Source organism: Crocodylus siamensis, chromosome 4 (genome assembly GCF_052110815.1).
Source record: "Crocodylus siamensis isolate JL-2025a chromosome 4, ASM5211081v1, whole genome shotgun sequence".
NCBI lineage: Eukaryota > Metazoa > Chordata > Crocodylia > Crocodylidae > Crocodylus > Crocodylus siamensis.
In genome coordinates this window covers 212,166,882-212,193,216 of record NC_143398.1, presented here as the reverse complement: position 1 = coordinate 212,193,216, position 26,335 = coordinate 212,166,882, and the positions used below count along the sequence as shown (strand labels likewise).

At 41.4% G+C, this 26,335-nt stretch overlaps 2 protein-coding genes across 5 annotated transcripts in view; one reads left to right on the top strand and one right to left on the bottom strand.

Moving 5' to 3' along the window:
• Positions 1-22,933, top strand: part of SLC4A10 (solute carrier family 4 member 10) — a 363,776-nt gene extending 340,843 nt beyond the window's left edge. For 3 of the 4 annotated variants that reach the window (XM_090045612.1, XM_090045611.1, XM_090045610.1), the window contains exons 21-25: positions 301-474; positions 1,226-1,348; positions 4,334-4,401; positions 5,248-5,364; positions 16,799-22,933. In XM_090045612.1, coding sequence (XP_089901738.1) covers positions 301-474; positions 1,226-1,348; positions 4,334-4,401; positions 5,248-5,364; positions 16,799-16,865 — 549 coding nt within the window. In that variant the 3' untranslated portion in view covers positions 16,866-22,933. Of the gene's footprint in view, positions 1-300; positions 475-1,225; positions 1,349-4,333; positions 4,402-5,247; positions 5,365-6,041; positions 6,081-16,798 lie in introns of all 4 variants that reach the window. The other variant, XM_090045613.1, reaches the window with a different exon arrangement.
• The window catches only part of LOC149867543 (dipeptidyl peptidase 4-like), a 72,570-nt gene continuing 68,917 nt past the window's right edge, over positions 22,683-26,335 (bottom strand). Inside the window, exons 25-27 of the mRNA XM_090041719.1 lie at positions 24,865-24,937; positions 24,518-24,591; positions 22,683-23,339 (exon numbers count right to left, since the gene is read on the bottom strand). Of these exons, the coding sequence (XP_089897845.1) occupies positions 23,241-23,339; positions 24,518-24,591; positions 24,865-24,937 (246 nt within the window). The 3' untranslated portion in view covers positions 22,683-23,240. The remainder of the gene's footprint in view (positions 23,340-24,517; positions 24,592-24,864; positions 24,938-26,335) is intronic.

Here is a 26,335-nt window from a genome sequence, read left to right as displayed (position 1 = left end):
CTTAGTGCAATTCTCTTGCCTCTGGTGGGCCAACTACATGGACTGCTACAGTGCTTAAAGCAACAGAGCTTATTCCTCTAATTCAAGCAGTAGCAGCTCATAGTTTTAGATGCCAGAAGTCTTTAGTACAGTCCCTACTACTGGATTATCTGTCCACGGTATTGTGTTCACACCAGTTGGCCTTTGACTTTGCTTTAAATAGTGTGCATTAACTATGTGGGCCAGTCCTTGCACATCAACACAGGCAGCTCTATACCTCATTTAGATGATAAAATGCAGCTTAATTTATTTCTCTCCTAGCTCTTTGATAGAATAAAGTTATTCTGGATGCCAGCAAAGCATCAGCCAGATTTTATTTATCTGAGGCATGTTCCTCTTCGAAAAGTCCATCTCTTCACTGTAATTCAGCTGAGCTGTCTTGTACTCCTGTGGATTATAAAGGTTTCAAGAGCTGCTATAGTCTTCCCCATGATGGTATGTTGATTTTTTTATTTCCACCAAAATAAAAGTTACTTCCTTTCCTATATACATAACAATTTTTTACGAACATTAATTTGGGATATGTATATTCAAAATCTCTCTTGGACTCAAGGTCCATAGATGATTTCACACTACATGAACTAAGTACATTCTATATAAACCCTGCAGTTTTGGTTAAATATTGTTCACTTTATTATTGTTCACCTATGGAAGGCCAACTTCCTCTTTTGTGCAAGGGGCCAGAAGGATTCACTTATTTATTTATATTTTTTGATATTGTTTGGAAATATTCTGCTTAATAGCTTTACATAAAAATGTTAATTCCCAAAGTGCATGGGGAAACTTTGAGACAGTTGTGTGCATGCTTGAAATTAATAGTGATTCTGTGGCTGGAATCAATTATCCTGACTTACAGCACTGACTTAGACAGAAATTAGTATTTTGTATCTTTCACATTTTAACAGGAAGTTAGGGAAGACAAAGTGTCTCAGAATATACTTTACTCTTAAAAAATAATCTAGACACTGAAATAAGTAACAGCAAGTTCCAAAGTGAAAGCTGAAACAAGGAAAAAAATGTAGCTTTCTTAGTTGACAAGGGAAGCAGACCCAACTATTCAACTTGCATGGTTTGTGCTATGGATCTTTTCCACAAAATTAAACACTTTTGGAAGTACTCTCCAAGCCTATTTTCCATTTTCACTTGTCTGCAATATCTTGACCATTTAAACAAATGTCTCAACCAGGTTTTAGCATTGGTGTTCGTCAGAAAACTCATGGATTTCTTTTTTACCAAACGGGAGCTCAGCTGGTTGGATGATTTGATGCCTGAGAGCAAGAAAAAGAAACTGGAGGATGCTGAAAAAGAGGTGGATTCATTTTTCATTTCCTAATACTGTTCTAATCAATTTTTTATTAAATTATTTACAGCACAACTTGTTGTATATACCGGAGTGCATCAGTTTTTTGATATATTTATATCACATTTTAAAATTACAAATGTGAATTTCAATCCTGTAAATATGATATTGGCATAGTGTTGTACTGAGGAGAGGGAAACTGTATGTGAAAGGGCTTTGAGAGATGCCTCTGGCTCCAAAATAATAATCAAAGAAAGGGGCATGGTCTAATGTAGGCCTGAGTCTAATGCAACAGGCCAGACTTGGCCCACTGAAATGTATAGCCTGCAAGGTTCCCCAAGGCTCTGGAAATTTGGTAATAATAATTGCTGCTCCCTTGCTGCCAAATTTCTGGACCCTGCAGGCTGGATAGCATAGCTCTGTGCACCAGTTCTTGCCAGTGTATGAGTGATCCAGACAAGTACTTGAAGACTTATCAATCCCTCCTCAGTTTCTCTTCTAGAGTAAACTGTTCTAGTTCTTCCACTTTCTACTTCATTTTGAAACTGATATACAAACCATAGATATGTGTTCCCATGCCTGTTGCTGTCATGATTCAGACTAATGGAAAGTATTCAAGGTAGCTTTTTCATGTACTTTTAGTAGGTAGAAGGAACCCTTTCCTCGTTATTCTTCTGTTTTGCTTTTGCATTGCTTTCTTTCAAATTCTTGATAGCATGACATCAAAAACAAAACTGGGAAAATCTATTTCTTTTGCTGCTACTTTATTTCAGTCACTGTCTATTTTGAGAGGTTATTTTTACATATTTTGGCATATCTAAATATTTGGAGCTATTATTAAAACTGTTTAACTGTCAGAAACTTATGAAACTGTGAAGCCTGGAAATGACAAAATTAACTAGTAATAAAACTTCTGACATGTAGCCTAAAGAATTAATTGGAGAGTTGCTATCACAGAGGATTTATAAATAGAAATATTCTACCCACAAGAATATTCAGAAATAAAGTTGACAAAATCTAAAAACTTATTCGACTGAATCATGATTTCATCACTTAAGTTGTTTTTACGTTTTTCCTCTGACTTAGTGTACATTATTCACCTCTTTCCTACACAGAACTCCCCTGAAAACCTTTTCAGAGTTAATCAGTTATATTGTTCTGAGGTGTGAAAGAACAAAAAACTCACTTTTTATGTTACAAAGAAAATGTAAAGATGGGAACTTTTTGTTTAAAATGTAATGGGAAAATTGCTAAGGAAGAGATTTCAGTTAAATTTTCCTTTTTTGAAAAATCATACTGGCCTTTAGTAACTAGTTTCACATTATAATTATGGGCCAGGACAGTAAGCTATTAGGGCTGTGTGAGGCTTTGGTCACTGATTCAATTTGGCAGAGATTCGGCCTGATTTGTTGGCAGAATTTCCAAATCCAGATTGAATCAGGAAACCCTTTAATCTCTCTGAATTGAATTGGAATCCTCCAAATCAATTCAGAGAGATTCAGGAAGATTCAATGATTTGGACGTAGACACAGCTTTAAATGTCTTTTCTACATACCTCAAGGTACCAGCTGACTCACGTATGCTGAGATGGTGGAACATCCCACCGGAGCATGGGGGGTGGTCCCCAGTGTGCTCGGCAGCAGACCTGGAAGTGAACCAGAAGCACTTCCAGTCCACTTCTGGGTTTGCCGGGGAGTGTGTGGGGATCCCCCCACAGCTTGGTGACTGGTGCCTCCTGGGTCTGGGGAGGCACCCAGGGCCCCCCACAGCTGATCGCCGGGTGTGGAGGGGGTGGGTCCTGGCACACTCAGTGGCGGACCTGGAAGTGGACCAGAAATACTTCTAGTCCACTTCCAGGTTCACAGCTGAGCATGCGAGGGGCCCCCTCACACTGCTGTGGGATGCTCCATCTGCCTCAGTATTGCAGCATTCACATGCCGTGCCTGGTACCTTGAGGTATGTAGAAAAAACATTTAAAGCTTTGTCTATGGCCAAATTGCTGATTCTCTGAATCAGTATTGAATCTTCAGATTCAAATTCAACCAAATCAAATCAGGGACAGTGATCCGAATCAACCGAATACAGCCCATATTGCACACCCCTACAAGCTATGCCCCTGGCATGATGTCAGAGTGCCTGCCAGCTATTGACTGGCCTCTCTATTTAGGAGGGTTAGTATTGATCAATCTTAATCCTTCCAAACTGGTAGGAGACCATCTAATAGATTTAATAGGTTCTCTGGGTCATTTAATTTTCTTATAAATTTGTCATCAACTCATTTTAAGTGCAGAGGAGCTTGGATTTGTCAGGTACCTTAGAGATTCTGCAGGGGTACATGGAACGGGAGCTCTGAAGGGGAGCAAGGCTAGAAGCAACCAAAAATGGCTCTTACTTTCCTCCTCTTGCTGTTGTCAGAGGGAAAGGTGAGGTTGGGGGGGAGGGGCACAATAGCATATTTTCTCCTTGAAGTTAAATTTTTCATAAACTTCTGCAAACATGTGACCTAAAGGTCTTAATGTATGACTCTCTTCATTTTGCATCCCCCCCTTACTATTCATGGGTGCCTTTGCATGTCCCAGGTGAAAATTTTCTGATTTAGTAAAACCTGTGCTTGCAAACTTAAGTTAGACATTGGTTGATTTTTAATGCACTGCGTAGTGCAACCAAACAGCCACCCTTACTTAGTATTTATAACTAAAATATATAGGTATATATGTACATGTACATATTTATTGTATATACGTGTGTGTATGTGTGTGTGTGTAGCATAAAGTAGAGAATTATTCTTTAAATACATTTTCTTTATTGTAGATGTTTCATTTTGAAAGGTTTACAGCAAAAGGAATTAAAATAATATACTCATTTAAAGAACTTCAAGAAATATTAAATAATTAAAGATAAGAAAATAGTGATTTGTAAGATATGCATGTTTCAGCATTCAGAATATTGTTTAGTCTCTCACTTAGTCTCTCACATCAACATTCATCTTCCTAGGAAGAACAAAGTATGTTAGCAATGGAAGACGAGGGAACAGTTCAGTTACCATTAGAAGGACATTACAGGTAAAATATATATTTGTTTTTTATTAGTTTGCAAACATCAGCAGAGCACCAAGCAATGAAATAAAATAAAATTTTATCTGGGCACCATACATCGTTCCTCAATTTTTTTGTGATATACACTCCCTATCCTTTTACAGTGGTTTTAAAATACCACAGCATGCACTTGGAGGTGGTAAAGCATAGTCTAGACTATGGGTTTCCAATGCGTGGCTGCCAAATGTGGCTCCTCAGCCTCTCACCCATGCTTGCCTCTTTGACATGGCTCTTCAGGGGCAAAACTTTGGGAATCCCTAGTCTAGAGTAATGGCATCTAAACACTGGTCCACAGCTCCTTGGTGCTTCTTGAAGCCATAATTGGTGGTCCATGGATCATATTCCCCATCCCTTTTCAAATCAGTTTTGAAGATAGACATGCATGTTGTTCCAAAACAAATTCTGAGTTGACAGTAGGTCCATGTAGAAAATTGATCAGGGCGTTAGGAGCCAGGAAGTCCTTGGCTTTAGTTCTAGCTGCATCATTGGCAAGCTGGGTAACTTCTTTGTTCCTCATTTTCCCCATCTCTACAGTGGTTGTGACATCTGTTTACCTTACTAAGATGATCTGGTGTGTTTTCATGTTTTTAGAGTGTATACAGAGTAAAGCATAAAATAAGTGCTATGGAATGTTTAGGTATTATAGAATGTTTGCTAATACTAATCTCCTCGTGACCCTAAGTTTTAACATCAGTTATTATATGTATAAATATGTTGTCATCACCAATGGCCAAGCACTCTTGCATGGTGTCTGAAATTATGAGTTTGATTACACAATGCTATATTGAGTATTCATGGTGCTTTCCTGTCTAGAGATGATCCATCTGTAATAAACATTTCTGATGAAATGGCAAAAACTGCTGTGTGGAAGACCCTGCTGATATCTTCAGAGAATGCAAAGGATAAGGAGTCAAGCTTTCCCTCTAAAAGGTTTTAAATTTTAGTCATCAATATATTAGGCCTTGTGTACTGGTGCAAAGTAAAAATTTGATCTTTAACTGAAAAATTAGGGAATAGAAAACATCTTTAGCTAAAGGTAAGATTTGAAGAATTATTTATTTGAAAATGTCTAATTAAATATCCTGAGCTGCAGTAATACACTATCCCAAATAGTTGCTTGTTAGGGGATGCTACAATGGAAAAATACATGCTTCAGCATACCTGGTACTTATGTAGCAAACCATAGTCACATAACAATTGGAAATAGTGCAGCATCTTTTCTAGTTCTGTTTTGAAATAAAAATATGATCATTAATATGATGGAAATCTTCACAGTCAAATGCAATTAGAACTAACGAGAATTATATGTTTACATTTAATGCAAACCCCTAAAATCACAGCAAAAATATAATTTATTCAATTCATTTCCATTTATTTAACACTCACATTTAGAACAGGTAAACATTTTCCCCATTTAGCATGAAGTTTAAAGTATCCAGGTTTATTGAAAAATGAAGAAAGGTTTGTTTTTGTCAATGCCGTAAAATACTAATATGAATATGAAAAATGTGCAGCATTACTATAACAAATACCTACATCTGTTTCCATAAGTTTTAAATTAACATTATTTTCTACTTAATTGTCTCATATCACATTTCTATCATAAGCTCCCCTTCCTAATCACTCTAGAAGCTGATTCCCCAAAGGTAAGGCCCTATCCCTCAACCTACTTCTTGATTGCATCTTTCTATATTAAGTGGTGTCTTCTGGGAACCCAGCTGACTCTACCATATGTAATTTTTGGGGAGACAAAATGAATGGAAAATTAAGCAATCAGTGTTACAGTGTTTCTGCTAAAATGATATTATTTTGTGACAGTTGATATTACAAGCTGTGTCTTGGAACATCTTTTTAAATGTCTCCATATTCAAAGTTTTTAAAGAATACACTAAATTTGCCCTTGGTGTACATGTTTTTCTTTCCTATATTAGTGTTTTACATTTTAATTTTTTTTAAAGTATCTGAAATTTCTAAATCCTGAATTCAACTTCAGACAACTTGAAATATCCACATTTTTATTCCTATGGCAAAAGATGAGGTAAGGGAATTAAACAGAGTTAGTTGTGGTCCTAATTTTTGTCACCCCAAAATAGCATGCCGCTTCTTCAGTGTCATTCTTGTCCATAAACAGCATAAACAAGATGAACGGTATGAATGGTTAATGACCAATAGTTTTCATCTCCAGCTCCCTTATGTGTTTCATTTTAATAGTAAGTTATTATCAAATATACTCACAGTGGAGACTGTGTTCTCTCTCCCACTTTCTGTGTAGGCTCAGAAGGCCCTAATCACAATTAAACTGCTGGGGCCCCTCTGAACAAAAAGACATGAGCAAAAAGGCATAGTTTGGCTGTTCAAGGGAAAACTTTCTACCCGTCTGCAGAGATTGTGTGAAGGGTTGGAGAAGAAGCAGGAGTGATCTCCTGACCAGAATTCCAATTTCAGGAATGGATAGATTGAAATTTCAGTGACTACAGTCTTGAGCGTAGATTCTTTTACCCTCCGTTTCTAGAGCAAGCCTCATTCACTTGAAGTGCATGTAGGGATCCAGAGTCTGGCTCATACTAAAAAAAAATCTGTTTTTTAGAGGCTTATTTAAATTAATACCAGCTTGCTCAAAACTTTATTACTGTGGAAACTTGACTTCTGTGTTTGTGGTTGTAGCAAGGAACCTACAAGAGTTTCTCCATTTAGCTCCATTAGAAACTGGTCTTGAACCTAAAACATACAAGGTTTTAGCTTGTGAGACCTTTAGAGATCAGTGTTCCTCTGTATTTAAGTTTATATGGTTAGCTCCTCAGAGCAAGAATGCTGTTACTTATTTATCTACACTTTTAAAAATAAGCAATTGTGCGTGTGTGTGTGTGTATGCATGTGCATGTGCGTGCATGCATGTCTCTCAATACATATATATAACAGCAAGAAAGAATAGTCATTTCAAAATTGTATGAGCCACATTCTCTGCTGGTATATAATGGTGTATTTGGTAACATGGAGCAGGTAACTCAGGAGATAATTTAACCGTGGGATTCTAGTAAATGAGAAATTTAGTGTCCTGATACTTGTTTATGCTCCTTTTACTTAACCTAAAATTTAGAGTTTGTTTCTGATGTTCTTAGTCATGAGATTTAAATTATGTAAGAACTAATGGGTCCTGTTAGTTCACTTGGTTAGAGTGTGGTCCTAATAACAGCAAGGTTGCCTCTCTGGTTGGACTAGATGACCTCTTGAGATCCCTTCCAGCCTCACTTCTCTATGGCTAAGTACAGACAGTCAAAAAGCCTGAGGCTGAATTGACTCAGTCTTTCCAGGTTAGTTTAAGCTGCAAACATTAAACTGAGAAACAAGTGGACAGACATTCACTTTTGATTCAGGAAATGCAGCCATATGCCTGTAATGGCTCAGGCCAGAAGCCGGAGGCTACTAGAGTTTGGCTCTTGGCACACAGGCAGCATGGGCAGTGTGTTCACTTCCTCTTCCTGCTGCCCCCGAGGTGTCTGGGATTTGAAGTCCAGAATCATATCAGTAGGACTCTGCAGGGTTGCTCATCATTTCCTCTTTCTGCTTCCAGGTACCTCCTGGGATTTGTAGTCTACAGTTGCAGCCAGCAGTAAATTTCTAGCAGGGCAGGGCAGGGCAGGGCAGCTCTGTACTCAGGGAGGGAAGTTTAAGCCCCCCTCCTGGCCCCAGACTCCAGCTGGGGTTTGCAGGGGGAGGGGGGGGCAGTCCCTGCTTCCCCCTGCCCCCCCTCCCAGGGCTGGAAAGCAGACTGGGATGCTGGGGGACTGTGATTTAAGTTGAACCAGGAAGAGGTCTGGGACAGAAGTTTCATAAACCAGTTTGACGCAAATCAGCCAGGTTTATCTTAAACCAGTTTCAGACAGCTTGCTCTGTGGCGACTGGGTAGGCAGATGCACAGACAGAGCTGTACTGTGCAGACCAGCTCATCCCCTCCAATCCTTTCATGCTCTCAGGGCTAGGAGGAGGCACTATGGGGATAGTTTCCAGTATGTGAGACCTTGCAGAAACAGCCTCAGTAGCAGGAGCTGCCCTTGCTCCCTGCAATTCAGGTCAGGGGCTGGGAGGGGGCAAACAGTGGAAAAAGCAGAGCACATCAGGGCCTTCCTTCACCATCTTTAAGTGGCAGTAGCTAGATCAGAAATTCTCCGCTTTTTTAGCCTCAAGCCCTGCCCCCCAAATCTTTTCTGAATTTAGATCCATCTCAGTGATTGTCAACTGGGATACTGTGAAATTCAGAAAAGTGCACTGCCAATTATAGTCCAGAAAAAGTCTGGCCCCATATCAAAATTTTGGGAGATCCTGCCCTATGGATATGTCTAGTTTCTATACACCTGTTTCTGCCATGAATTTATCAAGATTCATCTTGAAACTGCTTAGATTCCTTGTCTTACTACCGTATTTGGAAGGCTGTTCCAAACTTTAACCCTGAAAGGCAAAACCTAATGTCCTGTTTAAACTTATTCATGGCCAGCTGGTATCTACTTGATTTCTTTATCCTTCTAGGTACTTAATTCCTGAATCATCCTCTCTAAAGCCTTCACTTTTTATGGCTAAACGAATCTCTTCTTTCTGGTCATAGAGTCTCCTTCATCATCCTAGTTACCCTTCTCTCCATCTGTTTTCATTTTTAATACATTTTTTTCAGAACTAGATGACCAGAACTGTATACACTATTCTAAATGAAGTAATCAGTGGCTCATATGATGATACCAACACTTCCTTCTGCTAAAAATACCCACCTAATTGATCCTAGGATTTTATCACACCGAAGAACTTAGTAAAGGAGACCTTTTCTTGTAAGCAATTTATTGAGGAGCTAAAATCCAGTCTTAATATTAGCTGTTAGATGAGATGCATCATTGGCACTATTTCTATTGACTTGTCTGCACAGGGAGATTAGCATACAGTAGATGTGTCAACACCAGATGTGTTACTGCGCAGTTGCTTAATTTACTGCACAATAAGCATGAGCGTCTACATGTGTGCATGCTTACTTTACAGTAAATTCCCTTAACTGTGCTTAAATTTGCTATCCACAAATACCCAAATGCAGGTAGCAAATTTAAGTGTGATTAGTTACTGCTCAGTAACGCATGTGTAGACATGACCAGGCAGCAAGTTTGCTGCTGGGTCTGCCCAGCCACTATGGCCAGCCACAGTGCTCTTGGCTCGGAGCCTGTCCTGCTCCAGGGCTGGGTTCCATCACTGGCAGCCCCTGTTTGCAGGCTATAAAAGCCAGCCGCCATAATCTGTCCTGGGGCACACAGCACAGAAGCCTGAGGGCACTGCATGTTGTATACGTCTTCTGGGCAGGCCACAGCCCTACTATGCCTGCCTCCCACCACCCCAGCAGTGCTGCTGAGCCTGTGGCTGCAGCCTCTGGTCAGGCCTGCCAGCCCCCAGGGCCACCTGTGGCCAGCTCAGTGCAGCAGGGCCAGCACCACCTCCATGCTGCACACCCCCAGCAGACTGCCCTGTGACTACAAGTGCTGTGGGGCATAACCTTAGCCACGTGTCTCCCAGTCCTGTGCCATGCACCTGTGCTGGGTACTGCTGGCAGCTGCCCAGAGCCAGCAACAGCATGACAACCTCCCAGAGGTTCAGGGAGCCGGTGCAGGACCCACCATGTCCTCCTGATCCTCCCTGTCCAGGTCCATCCTCGCCTGCATGCGCACACCCATGCCATCCACCCAGGGCCCCAGCTGGAGCCAGGAGGAGGTTGATGACCTCATGGTGTTCTGGGGCAACATGGAGGTGCAGAGGCAGTTTAAGTGGGGTGGATGTTTAATGCTCACATTTATGAGGCCCTGTCAGGTGGGATGCGGGAGCAAGGGTACTCCCAGTTGGCATGGAAATGCCACATCAAGATCAAGGCCTTGCAGGCACAGTGGGTGACTATGACCAACCACAATTGTCAGTCCAGTTGTACATGCAAGACCATGCCCTTTATGTGACAGCTAACCTGTATTTTGGCACCCTAGGACATAGGCTGCAGCCATGCAATTTATACCAGCATGGGCCCCTGAGCCCCCACCCTGTCCTGACCCCTCAGGTGACACATCACCAGAGGAGGGACTCTCAGGTGTTCAGCTTCCTGACCAGCTCCTCTGCTGCTTAATCCACTGGCAGCTTGGGGAGCCCTGGCCAGTGGCTGCCTTACCCACTGCATAGCTCCAGACCTTGCCACAAGAAATGTCTGGCTATGACACTGCTGGCTGTCAGCTGTGCCAGCTCCTTTTTGGGGGAGGCCCCAGGCCAGGCACCAGTGTGCTGCACACTGCAGGCTAAGGACACTGGGCATAGCTGGATGCCATCACTAACGGGGAGAACTGCATCAAGTCACCAGCTTCACTGCCATGACACATGGTAAGCCGTACATTGGCAGAAGGGCCCTTCCCCATCCCTGCCCCTGGCCCTAGCCCCTTCTCCCTACCTGGCCCACTGGCATTCCCCTGGCCCTGGGTTCCCCACTACAGCACACAGAGAGGAGGGACACAGTGAAAAACTTTATTGTGCAGCGTGTGCCCCAACAGCTAGACAGCCAGGGGCCTCTCACACCAATGCCAGTAGCAATGTCTTCCTCAGCAGTGGAGGTGGGGCAGGAATGTGTAGCACTACCACAGGTAACCCTCCAGGTGGCAAAGGAGGTAGCGGAGCAGTCCAGGCTTCCCCCCACACTGTTGTAGCTCGTGGTCTTGTACCAGGTGCACAGGTTCTCCTGAGGTACCATGAGGATCAGCAGCAGGAGGGCATAGTGGGTTGGGCACCCCTCAGCCTGCACAAACAGCTCATTGCACACCAGCCAGGGCATGCACAGCAGTGGCATGCTTGGGGCAGCACAGCAGAGGGCCAGGGGGCAGCCCCAGGGCACCTCCTACAGGGAGGGTGGTGGCACAACCAGCTTTTCATCCCCATCATCTGGGAGCCTCATGCACCCCAATCCCAGGCACTGTGGGCTGGGTGGCCTGTGGGGTGAGGTGGAGAATGGGGTCTGGAGCCACAGCAGCAGGTGCTGCCAGCAGCCTAGCCTGTCCTGGGAAGGGGGTGGGGCAGGCAGGCTGCCTGTGCCCAGAACCCAGTGGGCCACCAGCCTGGTGGAGGCCAAGGACAATGACTGCCAGACCCTGGACACCATCCTGAGCCTGGTGGTCTTGTGCATGCCGGCCAGTGCCCAACCCTCAGCCCTAGCCCCACAGGCCCCCTGACAGACACCTGCCACCCTCCAGTAGGCCCCTGCCATGGTTACTGTGGCTGCCATGGACCCTGGACCCACAAGGGCACAGCCTGAGGCCAGGGTATTGTCTGCCTGGCCCCAGGCTCTGCCCCCTAGGTGCTTCCATCCCACGGTCCCCCACTCTGGGACACAAAAACCTAGACTCTTGTAAATAGTGTTGAAACTAAGAGGGTTTTTTATTGTAAGTAGGTGGGGAGGGTGGTGAAGGGGCTCTGTGTAGTGGTGAGGGAGTGGGGCTGTAAGAGTTAGAGAGGGAGAAGGGAAGAAGCTCTGTGCTGAGTGGGGATGATGGGAGGGAATAGGATACTGTGATAGGAATAAAGATTTCTTGTTTGGATCAAGAGGCCTGGCATGTGTGTAGTGCTGAGGGTGGGCAGAGAGTAGGAGGTCTGTGGTGGGGCCAGCAGTGGTGTAGCAGGAGGGCTAAAAGGGGTGTACCAGAAGGTGGTCCACCAGAGCCTCCCACATCTGAGACCCTGCCCTCCAGTGGCAGGTGTGGGGCCTCACTAGGGGGGATCTGCTGCTGCCGCAGCTCATGCTTCTACTGCCAGGCTGCCTCTGCACACCATGCCTCTTCTGCCCAGGCCTCATGGAACACCTCTCCCCAGGCCTTGCAGATATTTTGTAGTACACAGGCTGCAATGATGACCTGGGGTAGGTTGTTTTTGGCCATTTCAAGGTGGGCAGTGATGGAGTGCCAGCAGCTAATTAAGGCGGCCAAAGGCACAGTGGACCAGGCCCAATTAAAGTGGCCAGCTGGCACTGACATATGTGAATATCCTTTAGTGGTCTGCGATGGCTTGCAGGACCACAGAGTGGAATCCCCTGCAGCTATAACAGGGGTGGTCTCCATGGGGCAGGCAGGTCACTGGGATGTGGGTACCATCTAGGGCCCCAATACACTGCAACTGCTTCTTGGGGGTCATGGACAGGGACGACAGTGTCTGCCAGTACGTCTTGGATGGCACTGCACACCTCCAGGACAGCCTTCTTGGCGATGGCCTTGCCTATGCGAAACAACTGCCCCACCTACTGCAGGCTGGCAAGTGTGGCCAGCTTGAGCAGTGCCAGGCCAGGCAGGTGTCAGTGGAGAGGGGCAGGCACATTCTAGTATCCTGGCACTCCAGGCAGGGCCAGAGCTAGTGAAGCAGGTCTGTGAAGGTGGCCTGGGTAATCCAAAAGCCATTGATCCACTGCTCATCATCCTAGTTCTGCTGCCCCAGGTGCTGCCACCAGTGCTGGCTGGCATGGTGGGCCCAGAAGCAGTGGGGCTGGAGGCCCAGGAGGGCAATGGCAGCTCTGGTGGTGGCTTCCTGGAGCCTCTCATCAGCATTGCGGCCCCTGGGTGGGCAGGTGTTGCTGCATGTGAGGGAGCTGGCTGGGGTGAAATGGCCATGGGCCAGGCAACAGTTGGCATGGGGGACCACCAGGACAACTCAGGTGGCTAGCAGGATCGGGGGACCCTGTTCCTCGCTTCCAGAGCCAGGGGCTGGGGTAACTGTAATGCAGGCAAGCAGAAGGGGTGCAAATACAGCTGCCACATGCTTTCTTCTGTGCATGCCACACTGTTCCTCTGTGCACACGAACTGGCTGCCCAGAGAGCACAGGGTGGGGCTGGGTTTTAAAGATGGCTGCCAGGTGCTGGCAGCTGGGGCTGGACCCTGAAGCTCCCTCTGGTGGCCACAGGGGCACGTGGCAAGGCTGAAGGCACCTGGCAGCAAATTTTCTGCCAGGTCCCTGCCCATGTAAACACCTAGCCAAAATTGCTTCCTGTGCAGTAAATCTAGTCATGGCTAAATGTGTGTGTAGACATGCCCAGTGAGCTAAAGTGTGAATTGACAACATACTGGCTATTCTGCAGTAATTCCCCAGGCAACCAGTATAATTGTACCTGAAGCTTGAGATAGTGGGTTCTGCCCTGCCCCCCCCCCTTTTTTTGTGGTGATGGTGGTGGGAGGCCTTGGGGTAAGCATTACCAAGGGCATCCTTTTGGTCCTGTTGAAGGGGTAAAGATAGGTAGGGCCACAAGGAGGGTAAGCCAGAGGGAGTGTGGTTAAATGAGAGGAACACAGTCTTGGAAAGGAGGGCTCCTTATTTCTGCCCTCTACCATTGACTGAGGAAGGTCTAAAACATAAATCCTGAGCAAGTACTCTAGCCACTTATGGAGGAGGATCATTTTGCTGCCATGTAGATGTCTAGCTGCCTGGACAAAAAACCAAAAACTACTCCCCTCCCCACCACTAAGATGCATATGGCTCAGGCATTCAATAGGAAGTTGGAATCTGAGCACGCAGAATCTTGACACGAGATAAAATTTCCCATTGGAGCAATTGGGAAACCACAAATCTCAGGCACAATGATCTAGTTCTGGAGGCATCTAAGGGTGAAGTTACACATTACACATATATCAGTGGTTTTCAACCTCTGGTATGCAGACCCCTGGGGGGGTCTACAGGCTATGTGTAAGGGATCCATGAAAGATAACCATGATCAATAAAAAGTATGTGAATGTCCACACTTAAAATTCAAAGGGGTCTGCACCTCCATTCAAAAATTTTTAGGGGTCTCCAAATGAAAAAAGGTTGAAAACCAGATTTATTTTTACAAAATGATTGAAAGGAATCCCAGCTATTGTGGGGATGTACGCAGGCTGCAATGATGACCTGGGGGGGTGTTGTTCTTGGCCATTTCAATTTATTTTTATAAAATGAATGAAAGGAGTGCCAGTCATTAATATAACTGATTTGACCATGCATTGTAAATTTTTGTCTTTCATCCCAGACTAGCGCAGGTTATGTAAGTAGTGCAATATTTGTTTCATTTCACGGTTGTCTAAATGTCTGCACAGTCAAATATCTGTGAAAAAAATCTACTGTAGCCACTGCAGAAATCTTCACTTTACTTGCTGGGTATTGGCCATTTAATTAAGGACACTTAAAATGTGAGTGTCTGCACATTAAAGCTTGCTGACTTGTGCAAAGTAAGTGACCTCTGAGCATCTGAAAGTTATGTCATGTCAGGCAAGGGTTAAGGCTGGGCTGTACTACTTAGCTTGTTTTAGGGTAACTTCAGCCTGCTCCAGGGATAAAACAAGCAATTTGCAGTCCTCCAACAACCCAGGATGCACCACTCTCAGCTCCCCTCTGCCCCCAAACTAGAGCAGGGGTTGAGCCCAGGTTCCCTAGCTCCTGGCTGTGCCCCTGTTCGCCAGCCCTCTAGTGGCAAGACGGAGCTATGCACGCAAGAGCCAATCTTCGCTCAACACACGACTGCTCACAGCGCGTTCCAGCTGTGAACACTGTTTAACATTCCACAGTTTTGTATGGGCGAAGTGTAACATAACTCCACCTTAAGTGCTGCCCACTGAAATGTATGGGCAAAATAGTCATCTGCAGGGGCGCAAGCCTGTATGCTTGTGATCCACTGAAAGTACTGGAGAAATATTTACTTACATGGGTAATGTAGGATGCCTCCCTGATTCTGCTAGTGTATACTAGGACCTTGCCAGCAGCCATGCTTTAAATGCCTAGTGGGTGAAACAGGAGTTAGCCCTAAGCATTCACTTCAAAGTTAGTGAAAAGCAGGTAGTCGGCTATACATGCATACCCTCACTTATTGTGCACTTATTTCCCCATATAGACATTACTGTGAGGTAATGAGGCAAACAGGTAAACACCCTATTCTAAACAGGGTGACCAATTCCTAGCTGAAATTAGTACCTTCTGGATGTTTCCAGAAGCACCCCTTGTAGCTGCCATAGCTACAGGGATAGATACTGTCCGGGATTAACTTTATCCTTAAAGAGCTGTTTGTATAAGGAAATCTGTGCAATTGTGTCCAAATGGTTATGCACTCAAATTTTAGAGAAACAATTTTGGAGGTTCCTTTGAAAAACAGTCTCACCTTTTTGTAATTTTAAACTGCCTGTTTCATTCCATTAGGGGATTGTTCCCATGGAGCTCAGTACATTACATGTACTTTGCAGGTTGGTATTCTAGAAATATATACCATGAATTTGGTTGCCAGGCCAGGTTGAAGGTGTATTTGAATCACCTGCACTTCGGAAACAGCTTCAAGTTTCTGCTAATGCAACTAAGGTCCACAGCAATTCTCTTTGTATATAATGTGACTTTTTCTGGTGCAAGTGTTCATAAAAACAGGACTCTTGGCAGAGAAAAGAATATAAGCTTCCAAATATTGCATACTGCTTTCTCAAGGCAAATCATCTCTATTTTCTAGTAAAATAATGCCAGAATTTGAGTCCAAGCTGTGAAAGGTTGTTCTTGTTACTGTTTTGCCAAAATCCAACTTGTGCATGGCTGGGATATACCGTTTAAAAACCTTTTCAAGTATGTGCTTAATCAGAGACTTGAACTAAAAAAAAATAGTCTTGAAACTGGGTTTCTTCCTGAAGATAGGAAGATATGAGAGGTACGCATGGATAGGGACCTATCAAATTTGAGGGAGCTCCCCCCCCAGTTTTGCAGGCAGAATGTGGAGTTTGGCAGCTATTTCACAAGTGGAAAATGGTGGCCTCTCCCCAACACCTCTGACTGACTGAGGCAGCCCATAGAGGCATTGCCTGCTTTTGCGGGCAATGCTGAATTTAATGAATTTCATGAACTCACAATTTCAGTAGGTCCCTATGCATGGAATAATTATAAATTAGCTTCCACAGTATACCTTCTCATCAGGTAGGATTTCTCATAGATGTAGACTGATGACGGAGACTGCCCTTTGTAGCAAAGAATTACTGTGACTTCTTGTTTGTGCCATTTTACAAAATACTGGTATTGTCTCAAAACTGCACCATTATCATTGTTTTAAATAAACATTAACAGTTCTATTTGCCAACAAACTTGGATCAGTCTTTGCTTGCATGCTTGCTGATGTGTATGTCTGTGCATTTTCAGTTTATTCTCTTATTTACTAAAATGCTGGTGATGTCTTCTGTGCCATTCAACACAGCAATTTTCACTCTTGCTTCCCAGTTTGTGCCATGCAGCATGAAAAGTAAATACAAACAGAATCAGTGCTGTTTTTTTCAGCTAAAACACTAGCAAGCATAATAGCACTATTTTAATAGGTACTCTTTATTTTCCTTTTAGTGCTGAAATCAGAAGAGAGAAGAAAGCTGACTCAGGGAAAGGTGTTGACCGGGAGACTTGTCTATGACTTGTTCTTCAACTTATTTTTACAAAATGAATGAAAGGAGTGCCACAATCATTGATATAACTGATTTGACCATGCATTGTAAATTTTGTCTTTCATCCCAGACTAGCACAGGTAATGTAAGTAGTGCAATATTTGTTTCATTTCATGGTTGTCTAAATGTCTACACAGTCAAATATCTGTGTAAAAAAAATCTACTGTAGCCATTTCCAAAATCTTCACTTTACTTGCTGGGTATTGGACATTTAAGCAGTATGGATTTCATGCCATCAATTTAGTAAGCAAAGTTTCTTGCAAATTTTATTTAATTGCTAGTAGGCTTGTACTGTATTTTACTACTTTACCTGTGTGCAAATCCTGAATATCTAATTTAATTCAAGACTAACTTGAAACAGAGACTCAGTTCTTTTTTTTTTTTTTTTTTTTTTACAAATTAGCTCTAATAATTTAAGACGACCCAAATTAACAAGTAAGAACCAACTGTAAAGATATTTTTAAAATAATAACTGGCCTGACCCTGCAACCGTGAATTAGGATACTCCTTACCCATGTGAGTTGTCCCAGTGAAATCAAGGATTACTCATGTGAATGAGGATTGCAGGATCACATCCTATATTTGTGCAGTTTCCTTGATTTAAAACTGACTATTTAATATTCAATTTTTTACATAACTGGAACCACAAAGTCATATCCTATATATATGTTCTTGCACCTTGTTTGAAAAATCACATCTGTTGATGTGAAATATTTATACAGTATTTGCTAAAAATGCAAGCTGTGATTACAATATCCAATAATGTACTGTATTAAATGTTGCTATGGTAGGTCAAACCTGCAGTATAATGTTAATGAACCCATTATTTTATATTAGTGGGAGTTTTGTAGATATAAAGCTTTACCAGAAATATGCAGTTTTTGACCCTCCCAGTGGTGATCAGTTATTTCTAGTTTACAACCTAATATACCACCCACAAAATTACACATTAAATTGCATATTTATTCTTCTACTAGCAATCATGCATTTCTCTACTCTAGAGATGAATAATGTATTAGAGACTTAGAGGTGTCCTCCTGTTATTTTTGTTACAGGCAGTTTTCACTCTTCCATTAAATGCATGTTGATTAAAAATAAAGCTCAACATTGCAAATTAAGACATGGCTTAAAGCCATTACAAATAAGTCTTTCCAGTACATACCAAACAGATTTTGTTATGGACCCGATTCTTACTCAAGCCAAATTTCTGTGTAAACAAGGACTGCAAGATCAGGCTTTCAAAGCATTATTTAGAAGTCACTATTTTTACTTTTTTATTTTTTTAAAACAAATTTTAAAATGATTAAGGAATTCTAAGTCCTAGGAATGAGGCAATAGTTTTGCAGTCTCTACAGTAATTAATTTACAGGGCTTTAAGGTTTCTTAGTTGTTCCATTAATCTCTTCCTGGAGCTGACAGGAATGATTTTTTCATAGCCAATGTGGTCAACACATTAAAACATTCCTTTTAACTCTGTTTTTACTAATTCAGCCACTGCAGAAAAGACTGTAACTGCATTCTTTTGCAAATAAATAGGCTCACTGTTTTAAACTCTACTGAGTATTATTAAAGCCCTTTAAAGGTCATTTTTATGGAAATTATATTTAATGGATGCAAAGAAGGATTTACATTTACTAAAACTATTGTTTGTATTTATAAATTTATGAATAAATACAGATGCATTAAGGTATAAATGCTTTGGTTTTGTGTACTTGATACATTGTAACATTCCAATTGTTTTGAAATTAGAATAGAAGTATAATACCAGTTTGTCCCTGGAAGCAGCCTGCTGGTGTTTTAATATGTTGCTGACTTTCTGTTACAGATGATCAAAATGTATTTGAAGTTTCACATGACCAACTCTTAGGATATTAAGAAATCAGTGTATTCAATGGCATTCTGTACTTCTGTTCAGTATTTGAATATTTTTTTACAGTCATTCAGTTCTTGTGTGGATTTTAAAGCTACTTCAATGTTAATCTCAACATTTTGAAACCACACACAATATAATGCAAATGTAGTGTTATATATTTACTTCTAATTTCGTATTCCTGGTCAAAATTACCAAATTTCATGGATGTAATTTATTATAAAAGTTTAAGTAATGTGAACATGTGAATAGACTATTGTGTTTTTCACAAATAAGAGATGTTATGTGAAAATAAATATTTATCCTAACTGTTCTTCATTTTTCATTTTTACAAGACATGGATCAAATGTCTGTTCGGTAGGATGTGAATGCACATGCTACAATGTCTGCCTTGCGTTATATGTTTGAAAGAGTGCATCAGGTAGATAGTTGGAAATGTTTCACTTGTTCTCAGAGTCTGAAGATCTGAGGTTAGTGCACATTTGTAATGAATAATTTGACAAATTTATGTCCTGATTCTGCCAGCTGTTCTGTGAAGGAGGACCTCTATGTTCAGGTAGAATTCCATGACAGTATCAACACTCTGGGTGTGCTGGCTACCTGTGCTTGGTCACAAGTCATTTGCTGTGCTTTCTGTTCCGCGTCGGGATTAGTTTGCGTCTAAGTGTTAAACTTGTCTTTTATCCGGGTGGGGGAGGTGTCAGGGCTTCAAAACTGTTTTGTCCCAGAAGCGAACCAGAAATCAGGTTGTTCTTCACAATCAGTCTTGTTCCCACTCCCCTGACTTGCTCTTCATTGAGATAATCTATGCCAGATAGGCCTGGTATATATTAATTCCCATGTCCTCTGTTGGATACATACAGTAGGGTATTTAACAAGCTCAGCCTGCTCCTAATCTCTGCTATGTGCCTCACTGAGGTACAGGAAGGAGCACTGTAGTCCTGTGGAGCAACTGCTCTTTCCATCCTCCCCTTCCATGCTGTTTAGTGAATACTACACACTTGAAAACCAGCTTAGCACTGCATGCTGTTCAGATTCTGTTGTATATACTCTCACGCACACAGCTTATTTGTATTATGGTCACTGGCCAAGCTTTACTGTAGGCTGCTTCTGTGGTGCTCCAGTCTCTGCTGGCAAAGACCCAGTATACAGTGACTGACTGCAGATAAAATTAGACACATAATTAGGTCTGGAGCTCTTAGCAAGTACTTTCCTTTATTCAGTAGGTTGAATTCTTCCTTTTTATAACATTGCCTGGACTGGCTCAGGCAGTGATGCTAATGCTAAACCTATTGATGATAGCAGGCCTGGAGTCTGGAGACTCTGACCTTGCTCCACAGGGGCAGGTGGAATGCCTTATCCAGAGTGACGCTTGGTGTTTCATGTTGGCAGAGTTCTGTGCTGGAAACAGCACGAGTTCCATGTAGCATCCAACTCTTTTCTAGTGCCTCAACTTAGCTAAGCCACACCTCAGGTTTCACTCTGCTCTACGATGAAACCCACTCCTTATGTTTCCTCTCTCCATGCTCACCTGTTTTACCAATCTGGCTTGTTGTGGTCTTTCTGAGTTCTTTGCAACAGACTGGCACTAAGTATATAATACAGGAGGAGAATGCAGGGCAGTATATGCCTACAGGATATAAAAATATAAGACCTTTTTTATACGATTAATACTGCAGCTTTACACTTCAAATAAGTTTTCAGCCAACTCCTATTAGTAACTTGTCAGATAAAGCAAATATAATTTAAGATAATTAACATAATGCTTTGTTCTGCTTCACAGTAAAAGAAAACAAAAGAGATCGGCATATCTAGAGCTCATAGAACTTTTTCATCAGATACGAAAATAGTTAAAGTAGGCAAAATGTGGAGGATACTACATGTTGTTCCTATTAAAGGAATGTAAACCACAATATAAGGTTCTAAAGTTTCCTTTTTAAAAAGGCATTTCTTCTTTTGATATCAATGATCATTGATCAAGAAATACCAAGAGATTCCTAATGGAGCTCTAATATTTATTATGTATGAGAAATTTGTTTTATACACAATAGAGTTCCACAGTTGACTTATTACTTGTCACTTAAAAAAAAATACTTACTGCGCTGATCCATCCATCAGGGAAGAAAAGTCCTGGATTTTGCTATCACTTCTATAGGTTGACTGTCTTTGTATCATCTGGCATCTCAAAACCAGTAATGGTGGATGCCAGGGAAAGTATAGATCACCTAGATATACCTGGTTTAATGCTTGCCCTCTAAAGCAGGTTTGCTACAAGTGGCATGGACAGTCTTTGCATGTGGCATGCAGCAGATAGAGAAGGGACAGGCAGCACAGTGGCAGGTAGGGGAGAAAGCAGAAAGCAAAGTAATACATTGGGCAGGCAGTACAGAGCCAGGAGCAGAAAGCAGAGCAGCAAATCTGGGAAGGTAAGGGGATTGGAGTGGCAATTGGGAAGGACGTGGGGCTAATTTGTGGCACATCTGCCAAAAAATGTCAGCCACTGCTCGAAAATATCCATTCCTCTCAAAGACAGGATACTGGACTAGATGGACCAATACGGCAGTTCTTATGTTCTTACTTACCTTATTCTCACTTGTGAGAAGTCAAGGTTTTGAGGGTAGCAGAGGGGTTGTGAAAAAAAAGACTATTTTCTAATGCTGTAGTATTGGTAGCTTGGTTGATATTATGCACCTCTTAGGAAAAAAAAAGATACTTTGTATTTCTATAGCACATTTTACCAAAGTTCTCAATGGTATGTTAGGAAAATTTGATCTTGAACAAAAACTTGAACCTAAAGCCAGCACTATAATGCATGCAACCTTCTCCCTGTTTCACAGAAGACTGGTTATTCTGACACAAGGCTGAGTTGCTTATACAATTTTCAAAGTGTTTGTGAAAGTTTTATCCTTATTTTGTACCAGAATTTGATCTTTTGTCTTCATTCATGGACATGTACAAGAAGAAAAAGTTAAAGCAGGCAAACATTATCATCTGACTATACTGCTACTTCTGCATTCACATTTACTGTTACAAAAACTCTCTATGGACACAGTAGGTTCATAATAAGAGTGTGTTAGTTGTCAATGCACTAAATGTAGTACAGAACCAATGTACAACATGATATGATACTACTAAAGGCTAATGCTGCTATAAAAGGAGGTAATATTTCACTAGAATATTATATAACTAAACATGATTTTTTGTTGTTGTTATTTTAGATAGATAGGAAGATGACTATGCATATCATATAGGACAGACTTTGGTACCCCAAATGTTGCTGTGCTGCCTTTAAAAGAAATGCTTCCTTTTCTACTTATGTTTACCAAAAAAAAGCACTCTGGGAAATTAAGGAAACAAACAGTTTAGAGCTGAAGTGTATTTTAGCAGTGTGGAGATTCCCAAGTGAACCTCTACTAATAAATCTGAGATAAATTGGTAAAGGACATAAGGGTTTTACTGCCCAATAGTTGTACAGTAACTACCTGTGTATGTGTCATTTACGGCAGAACAAGAGCAGCTAGCTTAGCCCTTAATTAATGAAATGACCAGAGATCCTTCCTCAGATTTTACTAAAGCAGATTCTATTAAAGTCAATAAGGCTCTGTTTTATTAAGTAACTAGTAAATTTGATAGTATTGCTCGCCTTTAGGTATTAGCAAAATTCAGCCCCCATGTTCTGGCAGGTATTACTCAAGACCTTTGCTAAAATTACTTTCCATAATTTTTGTTAAAGGGTCACAAGATATTTAGGAATAGTCACACACATGCATGTATCTGTATTACAGTATATATGTCATATCAACTCATAGAAAGGATTGGTCTGGAAAAAAATCCAAAAGGATTCTCTGCAATGAATGGAATACTAACATTACTACATCCCTATGAATGGTTTTAGCAGAGATGGTCAAGCATAAGATAATTTTTGCAAAAAGGTTTTATTGAAAGTTTAATCTAGGTTCTTTGTAAAAGCAATCAGATTTCAGAAAACTTAAATAAAATGTCTGCTTTAGCCTTCTGAACTTCCCAGCCCCTGTTCAGCTAGTTACTCTATTTAAAAACATATCCATGATAAATTATCCATGGTCAAAATCAGTATCACCAATCAGTGAAAGGGACCATGCATCTTTCCATCTCAGACTGGAAGCAGTAAGTATGACAAGGTATCAATTCAAGTACCACACTTTAAAAAATTGGCAAAGGACATGTAAACATTTTGGTGCAGATAAAAACCTGATTTAAACACATTTCAATAAAAAAAAAATGCAATGGTTGCTTGGCAACAGAGGTTGTCATAAAAATTAACATTTCATTGTGTGTAGACAGGCTACAAGGATTTAACAAACCTTTAATTTCTTCATTCAGATGTTCATAAAGTTATAGTGGCTCAGTGCAAGTTTATGGAAGGAGAATCAGCTGGACAAATTGCTATTAACAACTTGATCAATCCTGATATAATGTGAAATGTACGTTGGTGCTAAGACAATGAGAAACACTGCTTTATGAAATAGCTCATATGGGTGTAGATATGTTTGTGCGCCTGACCATCAATGCCATGGTCTTTGTCCGTATACCACTGTGGAAAAGAAAATACAAATAATATTTTAACTTGCTCCATAGTAAAAAAGTGTAATTGATAGATTCTATAGAAATACTTAATATAAATATCAATTAAAAATATGCAACCAGTAAACATTATGGTTTAAGGCTGATCAGGGGTGATTCAGAATGAGGCTGGAGACATGATGGGGGCAGTCTGGGTTACTAAGGGACTTAAGGAGTGTAAGGAAGAGGGAATGAAGATATTTCACTGCCTGTTTCCTTGCTCTGTGTGGGTTGTCGGTCAGCCATGTAGTCTATCAGCTTTAACTCTGAGTTAAAGGGGAAATTTCCCAAGTTTTAGTACCAATTTTGATAGCACTGTTTCTTGTAAAACCTCTCTGTGCAGCCTAGATGACAAAAACAGCCTCACAAAAACCCTTCTTCCTTTCCTGGAAGACTTCAGAACTGGATTTTCCCTTCAAATCCTGTTCAACCTGTCAAGCCTCCACTGTGCGTCTGTGAACGAGAAGATACTTCTGTAACTGACAACAACAGCGTGGGCTTCAATTCTCCTTCCACCTGTCTCCTTAAACATCATTTACCAACTGCTAGGACAGAATAAGAGAGAGAGAACCTGAGGCTGCCATATGCAGTATCAGCAGAAGGAAGTAGATGGTGAATATGAAGAGAGCTGTCACCTAATTTTGGCGTTGCTCAGCTAGGTTATCCCAAACAAAGAAAAAGACTCTAATGTCCACAAAACCAAATTTTCACTACAGGCTTAAGAATGAGATGTTATCAGAGTCTAAGTGAAAACTGGAGTTTCACATGCATACACTGGGTTCTCATTTAGATAGAGAAAAGGAAGGAAAAATCAGTGAACATTTAAAAAAGTTGCATTTGAAAATATTTTTTATGCACAAATTATCGAGTCTGTTACTAAAAAAAAGTATATGGTGACCTCAGCTGTCTGCTGCAGAAACAGAGTGCCATTTCTGGGGGCCAGCTTCAGTCGCCAGAGGCAAAACATGGCATTTTAGTCTTTGTTTAAGTACAGATCAACACAAGCTTAATGGGTAAGTTGCTACTGATGTCTCACTATAACACACACACATTTTCTGTGATGATAGAAGTAAGAATAACAGCTCTCCCAGGCAGCTATGAAGGGAGACTGTAACCCTGACAACATTTGTTATAAGCACTGAGCCATACCATTGCCTGGAATTCCACCTCAGCATCAACAAGAGCTTTGGAGATCTGTGCTGCTTGCTGAAAATGAACGTTATCTGGAAATGAGAAAAAAAAAAGGGAAAGGAAAGGTAAAAGCAGAAACTGCTTTTGCATCACTCTGGGGAAAAACATAGCAATGAGAAGAACACAAACAGGACTGTTTAGAATCCAAGACTCCCCTGCTTACTAGAAGACAAATTAGTTGTAGAAAGCCACATTATTTTATTGATGCAAATGTAACAGCCTTGCCCCTTCATGCTTTTGTTTTGTCAGTAGTAGAATTGCAAACCTGTCTGTAATACTAAAATGTCTAATTAACTGCAACTCACCATCTGCTGTTCCATGAATAAGGAGATACTCAACTTGCTTAAAATTTTCAGCTCTGGCCATTACTGTTGAATTCTGAAATTTAAAAAAGTGCTATTATTTAATAAATGGCTTGCTACCAACTCACTTTCATTCCAGTTAACAAAAATCAGGGGTCCTTTGGATACAAATAAACAAAGTAACATTCAGATACAAGGACACTACATTAGGTTCAAGCTGCTCTGTTCTTGTCTGGGTTTTGTATGCTGGGTATGGCTGCAAAGTAACCTGAGTATTCCCATGCAGCAGAGTTAAGTGAGGGAGATACCCATCTACTGCATTGCTGCCATGTGGATTGCTTGCAGAGTTAGGCTTGCCATGGGTATTCATTGCTATCCAGCAAACATTAAAACATGTATTACCATGGCAACTCTGTGTCCTACAGTAGTATATACTACTATATCTCAAAGACACTGCATGCAGCACTTTGTTCAACTGAACACTACAATTTATTGTGGTTACATCCATGTGAAGCATCCTTATCATTTCCAAGCAAAAATGATGGACTAAGACATTTAAAAATTGGGACATTACAAAGAACAAGAAACCAGAATAAAAACAACAGCAAAGACCTCTCCCCCCATCCAAAAACAAGCGCCAAGAAAATAATACTGAATCAAAATAAACTGAAGGTAATCTGTACTTTGGCAATTAGAATAATTTCGACATGTGAAAAGCAGGGACTAAAATTAATCATGACAAATTTAAAGCTTGGTGACAGTGTGCCAACTACGAATAGAATAACTGCTGAGACTTGCAACTGCAACTAAGTGCTGTAAAGAGGCAATTCAGACTGGAGAGAAGAAAATTTCTTTGAACAAGCAAAGAAAATATGATAATGCTCCAGGATGCACAGAGACTACCAACAAGTAGACCTGGTGAGAAATTCAACATACTGAGATAAAGCATAGGTTAAGCACTAATATCCCTCCATTAACAGTACTCACAGCTTCTTTATCAGTCTCTCATCCCTTTGTAAACTTTTTTTGTGTTACCTTTTTTTGATGTAGTTACATGATAAGATTACATCTGTATTAAACTACCATATAGTATAGAAAAATAAATGTAAACAAAAAAGAATCCAGAGTTAATTCTTCCTTAGTAGGGTGTCAAATTTGATTTCTTGTATAACATTAGGTTTATATCCCTTACATCTGAATCTTCATCAATGGTTTTCCATCTTCTTTCATTTGTGGACCCCTAAAAATTTCAAATGGAAGTGCAGATTCCTTTGGATTTTAAGTGTGGGTATTCACATACCTCTGATTGATCACAGTCATCTTTCACAGACCCATCAGACATAGTCTGTGGACCCCCCCAAGGCTATAGGAACAGGTATGCCTTAACCATGCTAACACATGGGGCTCTTAGGCTTGGGCAAACCTTGCTACTGACACAAACTACCCTGCCACAGGAAGAATATCTCAGCTGATT